At 29.7% G+C, this 12,277-nt stretch overlaps 1 protein-coding gene across 7 annotated transcripts in view; it reads right to left on the reverse strand.

The window, feature by feature from the left end:
- The window catches only part of LOC142321988 (guanine nucleotide exchange factor DBS-like), a 215,494-nt gene that overhangs the window by 42,761 nt on the left and 160,456 nt on the right, over positions 1 to 12,277 (reverse strand). For all 7 annotated transcript variants that reach the window (XR_012755753.1, XM_075360576.1, XM_075360570.1 and 4 more), the window contains exons 17-19: positions 10,385 to 10,579; positions 5,039 to 5,241; positions 745 to 925 (exon numbers count right to left, since the gene is read on the reverse strand). Coding sequence is in view for 6 of the 7 variants with exons in the window: in XM_075360576.1 (XP_075216691.1) it covers positions 745 to 925; positions 5,039 to 5,241; positions 10,385 to 10,579 (579 nt within the window). In the remaining variant the exon portion in view is untranslated. The remainder of the gene's footprint in view (positions 1 to 744; positions 926 to 5,038; positions 5,242 to 10,384; positions 10,580 to 12,277) is intronic.

Here is a 12,277-nt window from a genome sequence, read left to right on the forward strand (position 1 = left end):
TTTCCTCTATTTAATACAATTATAAATATCTAATTTTTTATTTAAATATATATGCACAGTACCATTTCATTTACAGCAACAGACAGCAGTTAAAGCTTCCACAAATCAGGTCATTCTTGTCTGATGTTGTCTGTAAATTAAAAGTTATAAAATCTCCCTTCCTAAACTTAAAAATTTCCTTTGTTAATATAAATAATAGAGTACATTATCATGAATTCAATGATTTTTCTTCTTAACCATAAAAATTAATGTTAAAAAAAAATTTAATGAACTGCAAAATTAGGAAAAGCTTCTTATTTTTGTAATCTGTTATTTCACATCTTTGAGTTACAGTATATCACCGATACCAGTTCCATGAATAAAAGAGATCTACTATACTCAAGGATAGATAACAACATTGGGAGGATTGATAACAACATGGACACATTTACCAGCATTTAAGAGAATTAGTATTCCAAGGAGAGTAAAATAAAAAATGATATTGAACAATTATAGCTGATCTGAAAGTAAAGCAACCAAACAAAACTGCAAAATATAAGTTAAGGGAACATTATTGGTTTTAGGGATCTATAAAAGGGATTGCTACCTTACGGTAAAAGAGATAAAACATTACTCATAAGAAACACTTAGCTGTATATTACATAACTTTCAACCGAACAGTTAAATTTATCTAGTTAATACAGAAAACTGAAACAAAACTATTTTGATTAGTTACATATTATTTGCGATACCAATAAGAAATACCTGTTCAGTGAAAGGTTCATCCTCATCACTGTTGGTGTAATCAGACGACCAGGCAGTATCATCATCTGTAGTGCAAGGTTGCTGTTGCATGCTGCGACCGACTGCTTCATCACAGCTAAAAGTTCTACTAGGTCCAACATTGGAACCGACTGTATCTAATGAACAGGCCTGACGTAGTGCCCTGTTCAAAAATAAGTAGGATATATTTACTTAATCAATTTTTTTAGTATCAATGTTTTTTATTTTTTATTTCTTTATTTATAAATATAGAATGACTAACTGTAATATAGTAAATAGATAAAGTTCTGTTCAAGAAGTACAGCAAAGCGCTTTTTTCTCTACTTACAGCCACACATCTACTCCCCTCTGCAAGCACCTTGCTGTAACTACTTGGCTATATGTGAGCACTCTTTTTATTTTGAAAACTATTCGAATACGAGTGTTAAAACTTGGTACTATTACCTGGCGTGTATGTGTGTTTTTCTGTATCTCACATAGAAAAAGCTATTATCCAGCTGTTTTTTTTAGTATGTATGCAATATATACTTCTGCATTTTTTATTAATCTGTATATAATGATGGAACCAAAGTGAATCAGTTCGTAAGATTAAGCAGGCTTTCAGGAACAAAGCTATGGCGGTTACACAAATTACAGAGTGGTATAACTATTTTCAAAATTACCAAACTTCAGTTGCGAGTAATCAGCATATAGGTAAGCCATCAACAAGCTGAAATCCAAATGTCATTATTAACATGTACAATTTGATAAAGGAAAATCACTGGCTGACTATCTAAGAAATTGAAAATAGCATGGAATTAGCAATGGTTCTATAAAAATGATTTTAATGGATGATTTGGGCATCCACAAAGTAATCATAAAATTTATGCAAAGCTGCTTTTGCTCAAACAGACAGGCTTTCGTTTTGACACTACAGTGGATCAAGTGATTCTAACTTCCTTAAGACCTCCATAAGTAGTGATGAATCTAAATAAAGAAGAACAACTAAGAAACCAAAACTCAGTTGTCATTAAGTTACTATCATCCCCAAGTATAAAGAAAGCAAGACACAACTTAGAAGCTAAGTGAAAGTAATACTGACTGTATTTTTTTGATTATTATGGAGTTGTAAATCATAAATATTACCCAGAGGGTCAAAATATCAACAAACAATACTATCTAAAGGTTCTGTATTGTCTTCATAATGCAGTTTGTTCCAAAACATCAGACTTCTAAAATTACTTAAATGGCAGTTGCATCACAAAAATGCAAACGCCCACTTGCGCATATAATTCAGGATTTCTGGTCAAGTATGGAATACCTAAAGGTTCAACAGCTTCCGTACTGACTAACCATGGTGCTTTGTGCTTTGTGATTGTTTTATTGTTTCTTGATTGTTTAATGATGAGTATGGTAGGCATGGTACCCATTCCAAAAGGGGACTACGAGAAGTTTTTCCAACAATAGAAGGACAATTGGATTAAGCATGTGAAGTCACAAGGGAACTACTTCAAAGGAAAATAAGATTGGAAGTAAGTTATTCTTTTTTCACAGCCTAAGGTCGGATACTTCTTGAACAGACCTCGTAAACTGGTTCAACTGCATGAAGAATTACAAAGATAAAAATTAAATGATAATAATCTTCATTTTTTTAAAGAATGGTTGTGCATTGTAGTTCTGTAGTTGTGGTTCAGCTTTGGATAGTGTGTACAACTCATTTTTGACAGTTTTTTTGCAAATAGAAATTTGTATTATTTTACAGTTTGAGCCTTACTTCTTTCACTTTATTTGCATATAGCATTTCAAAATTCGGTATTCTAAATTTTTTGCAGGAAAGATACTAATACCACATTAGTTAACAGACAGTTGGTGACATGTTACATAAGCAACTCCAATTTTCAAGATTCAGGATTTTCTGATTTCAGGATTTTAAGTGAAAATAAATAGTAAAGACTTCTTTACTATTTTAATGTGCTGAACATGCTGCAACAATCCATTTTGTTTCCGGGCCTTACTCAAATATCCAAGATTCATCACCAGTATTAACATTTTTAAAAAAAATCAGGATCAGTTTCAATTTTCCCTAGAAGATCGCAGCATACTTCCACCCTGTTGTTTTTCTGTTCAACAGTGCAGTTTTTTGGGACCAATTTTGCACAACTTTTTTCACGTCCAATTCGTTTGTCAAAATTTGATGGATTGTGTGTGTGATGTGTCAAAATTTTGATGGTGGTATGGTTCAAATTCAATTGTTCTGCAATCATTCTGATAGTTAATCGCTGGCTGTAGCGTATCAAGTCTCTGATTCCCTCAACACTGTCATCACTTTTTGACATTAACGAACTTCCTGGATCCAGGAAGTTCCAGTGGATCATCTGCAACTGATTCCTGGCCATCTGAAAATGCTTTAAACCATCTAAAAACTTGGGCTCGTGACAGAGCATCACCTCCATTCATCCTTTTCAATTTTGAAAAAATTTCAGTAGCATTCTGACCAAGTTTAACACAAAACTTGATTGCAACAACATTGTTCATAATTAGTATCACTCATTTTTGTAATGCACAACAAAAACTCTTTTCACGAAAAGTTTGTTTACGTCTCGTGTGGGACAACAATAGACTAAAAATGTTAATACTTAAAATAAATCAGGTGTTCATATAACCAATATGTTTGCTAATAACTTTACAGTGTTACCATTTTGGCTGCCAAAAAAAAAACTAGTCTCATTACTTTATTTACAGACATCATACAATGTCTCTATTTAGTAGGACATTATTTACTGAAGTAAACTTATTATTTTTTAGACATTTTTTTTAATCATAATATAATATATTACAGTTTATATGGAATGTACATGCTCCTTTAAAAAGGGTATTAATTTTATAAATTATGGTTCAGCTTATATCAATTTTTCTAATCATTTGTTATACACAATTTATCATAAATTATTCACTACGCATGTGCACTTTCTTTTAACAATTACTAGTAACATTTTGGTACAAAAATATGGATACAACTTCAAAAAATTAAATTAGAGGAGTTTTTTAATTTAATTAGGTACTTATTGTTCAGATATTTTTAATACAACATGATATTTCTATGATTGTTAAATGTTCATGATATTTATCTTTCTTGAGAATAAAATTTCATCCTTCCCTAGATAAGAATGAATTGAATACATGTAATTGACAGTATTTTGGGGTGGATATTTTAAGTGATATTATTTAGAGTTTTTGCTTTTAAATTAAACTATCTGCATCAATATTGTAAAATTTTTAGTAAATATATTTTGTTTTTTAAACAACAGACATTGGTCTCAATACTATTTTTGTAGTAGTCAATTTAATTTTTTTAAACTTATTTATGTATGATTTATTAATATTATTTCTTTAAATGTTTTTCTATTTAGATGAAGTTTTACTTTTCTAAAACCTAACTCTTATATTTAATAAAACCAAATAAAACAGAATAATAAATGCTGGTGCATTTAGAAGTAAGAATATCTTTTAAGATATTTCAATAAAGAGGAATGAATAAAAGGTGCAATTAAAAAATTTCCTGAATGGTATTAATTATTAACAAACTTAAAGATAGGTGGGAGGGGAGTGCTATTACAGTCAAGCAGCTGGTGGGCTATCAGGTCTAGGTATAGGCCTGATTAATTAATTTTCAATAATTCTTCTACCTTCTGATGATGATCGTTAAACATTTATTATTTCATATTACGAATAAACATTAGTTATTTATTTAATATACTCATAAATTCATCAGTCATCTGATGAGTTTGAAGCTACTCTCCATTTCTTTGGATTCCGTACCAGTTTTTTAACTTCAATCTAATTACTGCATCTTACTTTCTCCGTTACCTGTTTTAGAAATTTAAATCTTTGTCTTCCTCAACAGTTTAATTAAAATTGGATGTATTAATACAAACTATCAAATAATTATTTATTTAATGATATAAGAAAAAAATCAGTTTCATGAAATCAATTGAAATGAATTCATATACATTTTAAATCACCATATAATTAATTTTTTACATAATTTTAAACTTCAACAAACATAAAAGTATTTTAGGTTGAGTAACTTTGGATGAGATTAATTTTTAACCTATTGTAACACACATAAAAATGAAACATTCAATAAAAGAAATATTTTTAATAATCTCTAGCACAGAATTTTAAAAAATGATGAAATAATCTTGTTTAAAAATTAATATTTTTAATAGATTAAATTAATAATGAAAATAAAATGTAAAAAATAAATATATTTCAACTAATTAAAATAACTACATACATATGCTGGCTTTTAGCAGTGAACTGCCGTATTTTGAGCTGGGCCAATTGATCAAATAATAATTTCTTTATTTGTTCAACCCAAGAATTCTTCTGTTGCTGAGTAGCTGCCTGAATCGTATGAACTTCTTGTCTCCCTGGTAACCATACTTCAAATGTACGTCCATCTCCTTTTACAGTTTCAGTTAATCCGACTTCAGACATCTAAATATAAATAATAATAAATCATTTTAATAACACTACGTATACGACAGAACTTCTCATATGATAATCTCAGATTTTCTAATAACCAACACATTATTCAGTGTTTTGTAAAAAAACATATTGTTTAGTAAGATGCGAATCAAATGATGTGTCAAATAATTCTAATATCTAATAAAACCAAATATTACAGAAATAATAAATAGATGCTGATGCATTTTAGAAAATCTTTTGAGATGTTTCAATAACAAACAAGAATAAGGTGCAATCAAAAAAATTCTCTGAAAGGTATTAATTACTTAGAGATTTAAAAGAGTGGTGGGGGGGAGTGCTATGCTATTACAATCACAGCAGTTGGTGACATTAGATGAAATGCTGCATATATAAAGATCTACCATGTACATTTATATCACTAGACGTTAGGGATGTTCTGCAATCATGCAATAGCTATCAAAAAATGTGACATAACATACGAGGGCTGTTTTTTTTTAACTTCCGATGGGCAAAAAAAAGACACATTGACATAAAAAAATGATTTTATTTCTAAAAGTTGGGTAGTATCTAACTTATTTTTCTACATAATTGACAAAACAATTGAGGCATTTGTCGTATCGTGACACCAGCTTTTCGATGCCCTCTTCAAAGAAGTTTGCCACCAGTGAGGTAAGGTACATCTTAACAGCCTCCTGAAGTTCTTCAATGGTGGTGAAGTGTTGTCTACCCAACCACACCTTCAATTCTTAAAAGAGGTGAAAATTGTAGGTGCTAGGTCTGAACTATAGGTGGATGGTAGAAAACTTCCCACTTGAATTATTTGAGGTCTTGCATCACCACATTGACACAGTGCGGTCGTGCATTGTCATGGATCAAAACCATGCCAGACAAGAACATGCCTCTTCAATTGTTCTGGATTGCTCTACGGAGGTGACATAAAAATTCATAATAAACTTTCTTTGTTATTGTTGTTCTCTGCTCCATAAAGTCTACCAACAAGACACCTTTATGGTCTCACAAAACTGTAGCCATTGTTTTCCTGTTGCTCAGTGTCTGTTTGAACTTTTTTGGTTTGTTTGGAAAAGAAGTGTGCATCCACAGCGTAGACTGTTCTTTGGTTTATGGATTGTCATACTGAATCCACATCTCAGATACAGATACAGTATACTATTGGAAAATTTATCCATTAGTTGTACTGATACCTGTTCCAAAGCAACAACTTATTGTAGGTCAGGAATAATATTTTTCATTAAATTGAAAAAGGCAAAAATTTAATCTCCATGATGATTTCAGTGGATAAAAATTGGAATTATGTTTACAATCTGAAGTCATAATCTGGCATTTTAATCAATGAATTTGTGATCAAAAAAGGCGAGCTAGCTAAGGTGAGTAAGTAAAGAAATTTTTTAATTTTTTTTTCATAGGATTACACATTGAAAAACTGATCCTTCTGATCAAATGGTAAATTAAGAATTTTTATTATGATTTTTCAGGCCATTTATATAGATATAGCATTTATAGATGATAGATTAATTAAATTTTCAACTGCTTCTATAGCAATTATTTGTATAATTCAATTTTATTATTTTATGTATAATTTCAATAAAGCTATAAAATTTAATTTTAGAGAATTAGTAAAACTAGTTTTTGTTTAAATTTTTTACATTGCATCTTCACAATTTTAAATAACGTAATTCATCTAAGATGTACTTTTATATAACTGTAAATATTTTTAATTAGTTTTATATCAAAAGTATATAACACTTTGAACCAGTGTACAACGTAAGCTTAGGTTTTGCACATCTTTATAAAACCTGTGTGTTGCACAGATCACTATGTTTGGTTATATAATAGTATTAAATAGCATATATCATTTACTCATTATTATAGTTCATAGAATCTTTCAATTGGGATTTTCTTACTCCATTCACTGGATAATTTTAAAAACAACAATAAAAGGTGAAACAAAAATCTAAATTCATGTAGAAGTTGCATGATTAATAATACATGTATAATCGTTATTTGTTGATTTTACATTCATTATTTAAGTAAAGATAATATTTGTTAGCATAATTTATAACTATAATACAGATTGGCAAGGAATATTATTTTTTTTGTAAAATAAGGAATATATATTATTAATAACAATAAAACCAATATGCAACATGTTTTCAGAGGCTAATTCTTGCAAAGATCCTGACTTTAGAATCTAATAATTTGAATTTAAAAATGTTCCTTGAAAATTAATATAATTCAATAATTTTTAATTCTGATTCAGAGGGTGAAATGTATGATGATACAGATGATTATCCTCACTTAGACAGTATATAGGTTCTAACAAGCAGTTCAGTGATGATGAAAATAATAATTTTGCACTCCAGAGATGATGACAATAATTTTGTTAACGTAAATAACCCTAGGGCATTAACTTACAATAGAAGAGAAATAATAATAAAAGGAAAAAATTGAGAGACAGACATAGATTTGGGTTGTCATTTTCTAACAGATTGTCAGTCAACAACAGTGTCACAATTGTTTTATTTTTAAATATTTATTCTACTTTCACAACTTCCTAGTTTAAAAAAAAGAAAAGAATTTAAAATTAAAAAATAATTTTTTACAGTACTTCTGAAAATCCTGAGGATTCTAAGAACAGCAAAAGACTAGGATTAAGTGTTAGCAAATTTAATTCTTTTTTTTTTTTTATATAAAACTTATGCAATTTTTTTTAATATAGATGTTTTATAGAAACAAAACCTCTATTAATAAAAGGTATAAATTACATTTCCAAATTAAATTTGGCTTAAAAATTTCAGTAAGGCAGAGTTTTAATAGATTTAAATATTTTTACCAATCTTTTTTTTTTGATAGTATATTAATTTTTAAAAGTGAATGACATTTCATCTATTTTAAATATTTAAAAATTATTACTATATATAATTTAAAATATATTAAACTAAAAAGAATTCTTTATTCTTATAATTATTTCATGTTTTGATTTACTGTTTAATTAAACACCATACATTGAAAGTATATTCAATGAAAAAAGGATTTTTGTACTTCTATCAATTTTTGCCTTAAATGAACAAAAAAAGGTGGGTTTTTAAAGGATAAATTAATAACATATATTTTTAATGAGTTAATACTTAATAAGTAATTTCATAGTAATGATGAACATCAAAGGAAAATTCAAAATTCTTTATCGATTATTATTTTTCTAACAAAAGTTACAAAAACTATGAAATAGAGTAGAATTAGTTAAGCAGCAAAAAGTTTAAATGGTACAAGCATTAAAATATAGCATTGAATTTTTACGAGAGTTATTTTTTTTTCAAGGTCCGAACGGTCACAAAATTAAAACCACAGTGAAAATAAAAAATTATTTGTTTGTAACAAGTACTTACATAGTTACGCTATTTCTCTACATAGTCGCCACTCCAATTTAGACATTTGTCATAGCGTGGTACCAACTTTCCAATACTTTTGTCATAGAACGGAGCTGCTTGTGTTTTCAGTCATGTTTCTACGCTGGTCTGCAGCTCGATGTCTGTGCCAAACTGTTGTCCTCCTAGCCAGCACTTCATGTGAGCAAAGAGGTGAAAATCAGATGGAGCCAAGTACGGCCTGTATGGTGGGTGATCATACACTTCCCAACGTAAACGTTGCAGGAGCTTCTTTGTTACAGCTTCAGTGTGCGGCCAAGCATTGTCATGGAGAAAGACAATGCCTGATGACAACATTCCTCTCTGCTTATTCTGAATTGCCCTTCGTAGACATTGAAGAGTGACGCAGTATGAGGCTGCAGTGATGGTTGTGCCACCTTCCATGAATTCCACCAAGAGAACTCCATTCTGGTCCCAGAACACAGTAGCCATACACTTTCTGTTGGAGAAAGTTCGCCTGAACTTCTTTGGTTTACTGGGAGAATGAGAATGCATCCACTGTTTGGATTGTTCTTTTGTTTCTTCAGTTTCGAAATGGACCCATGTCTCGTCCTGTGTGACAATTTTGTTCAAAAAATCTTCTCCTTCATTGTGGTAGTGCTGGAGAAACGTTAGGGAGGCATCCATTCTCATTGTTTTGTGATGGTCAGATAGCATATTGGGAACCCATCTCGCACACAGTTTGCGGTACTGAAGTCTCACTCACAATGGTGAAGAGAGCTGATCTTGAAATTTCAGGAAACGAATCACTCAATACAGAAATTGTGAACCGATGATTTTCTCGACTTGCCTCATCCACTCGCTGAACGAGATCATTGGTTGACACTCGCTTCCTTCCCTGACCGCCTGCATCATGAACATCTGCACGTCCTGCTTTAAAGTTCCTGCACCATTGTCGCACTTTGCTGTCACTCATTGAAGTTTCACCGTACACATTACTTATTCGTCGATGAATTTAAGCTGCATTACAACCCTCAGCTTGAAGAAATCGAATTACCACACGCACTTCACACTTGGCGGGAGATGCTATTGTTGTAGACATGTTTACGTGCTAGCTGTGTTCAGAACTGAACGAAGTGACGCAGCGTGATTGAAGGCCATATTAAAGATGCTGCGCAACACACATGCGCAAAGGTTCATCCGATTTTTGCGCGGGTTTTTATTTCACGACCGATCAGACCTTGAAAAAAAAACCCTCGTACTAACACTTTGTTTAATAAAAAAGTTAATAAATAAATAAATGTATTTTTTATTATTTAGGACTGGATCATAGCCAAAATTCTGATGATGGAAAAAATGTAATAGGAAACAGTAAACTGAGTTGTAACATACTCTGGGCCAGTACATTTAGACCTACTGCATTAAAAGGATAAAGTTCTGAATTTAAATAACTTTCAAATTTTTGTTTATTCCTTTTCTTCAAATTATTAGGAAAAAGATGAGTAAAAATTAACAGATATAAAAATTATAACTAATGCAATATATGAACAATACAGTAGTAACAATAATAAATAACTAGCAAACTGCAACCTAGCAAAAAAAATCATTCTTTACAAAAGTTAATTTTTGCATAGATCTCTGCAAAAGTACTAATCTCAGAAGAAAAAATAAGTAGTGAGTGGAAAATTATTTCTTTATAAATAACAATAATAATATATAATCTATAATACAAAATAAAAATCATAATATTAAATTCAAATAACATTTACCTTTAAATAATGTTTAAAGTGATAAGTAGCTTTGTGAGATGCTCTTTTTTTACAGAATAACATGGCTTTTTGGTAAAGAAAAATATGCCTTTGCATTGGTTTCAACCGAAGCTCTCTCAATAAATCCTTTTTACTTTCTGTCCATACAGAGAATGAGCCCTGCATTAATAACTCTCCTTGTTCTGCGAGGTCACCCTTAAAAATTAAATAAAAAGAAACAATTTTTTAATGTAATGTTTATAACAGTTATACATTAACCTGTAATTGACAATTATATCATTAACATCTTATTTCATTGCATTTTCATTCCATGAATCCATGAGGGATTTGTTTTAAGTAATTAAACAATGATAAAAATCGTTAATCATCTTATATAACACATGTTTTACCTTCATTTCAATAATTACACAAACACCTTATAAGTAATAATTTACATTTCTGCCTTCTCACATCAGTATCTATATTGATTATAGAACTCACTCAATAGTATGTGATATTAGCATACATTTTGAAGATTTAAACATATCAGTTTTCTTTTCTGAGTAAGGACTACTCTGATTAAAGAAGTTTATTTGTTTGCATGTTTAATTTGAACCTCATTTCATATTTATATGGCATCACTTCTATAACTCTTGTAAATAGATACTCAACAAAAGTAAAAACAATCTACCTTACAAACCTAACAACATATATACATTAACAAATCTCTCTTAAATGATACTTTTATTTGTAATAAAAATTTGAGCAGCATAGATTTAGCTATAAGAAAATATGAGTAAGCAAGTTATATAAAAAAAAGAAAAGAAAAGATGCTGGTGGACCATCTGTTACCTGGTTCACTGGAATTGCAACATAATTTACTTTGGATTTTGTAGAAAAAGGCATTTTTACTTGCTATTTTGACAAGCTCTCATCCAGACTTACCAAAAAAATATGACAAACCATTTTTTAAAGAAAATCCTCTAAGAAAATGACTATCTGTTGAATTAATACAATAAGATTAACACAAATTAAGATTTCTATACTACAGAGATCATGATGACAAAGTGCTAAACACTATCTAAATAATTTTCAACTGTTGTAAATTAAACTTAATTTAACATAATTACTGGCCCTGAAAACATCTAAAACATATAATTTGCTGCCTATAACATTAGCACAACATGCTCATGATAACAAATCACACAGGAATGGATTTCAAATGCGACTGAACTTTATTATTTACAGGATAAAGAAATAGTATAGTAAAAACCTAATTTCTCATGCTTTATTTCCTAAGTATTTATACAAAATAACCAATTTTAGATTAACATTTTAATAAATCCAATAAAAAATTTTATTTGAGTGATATTAATAATACATAGCTATTTTACTGTAATTTTGTATTATTACCAAAAACTATTTAAAGACAGCATTTTTTTTTTTTACTGTGTAAATGATTTTTTATGCTATATATGCAAGTCCCAATACTGTTGAACTTGTATTTCTGTCAATGTAAGAAATGGTACTGTCCAATGTAGACTGGAAATAACAAATTTCAATGAATAATTTCCTTTTGATATTTTTGGATTAGAAAACGAAATAGAGCTTCAAGAGGAGTTAATTTATTTAAAAAAGCAATTTAACTACTTAAGAACTACTTAAAAAGGATATGCTTGATAGTCAAAAGAATTAAAGAAATGTTGGCCTTTATTAACTCGTGTAATTAAATACTAATAATAACGTCTTGCTAACAAAGTAATAGCAGGAGGTACTTTAGAAAGCAGCAAACTGTTATTCATTTAGTTTCCTAAGTGTTAACATAAAAAAATCACTTTGATAGTGTGTAACCTGAGTACTAGGCAACATAGACAGAAAATCTAGTTCAGTGTTGACTAAGTAAATGAAGTCAAC

Source organism: Lycorma delicatula, chromosome 1, assembly GCF_047948215.1.
Source record: "Lycorma delicatula isolate Av1 chromosome 1, ASM4794821v1, whole genome shotgun sequence".
Taxonomy (NCBI): Eukaryota; Metazoa; Arthropoda; class Insecta; order Hemiptera; family Fulgoridae; genus Lycorma; species Lycorma delicatula.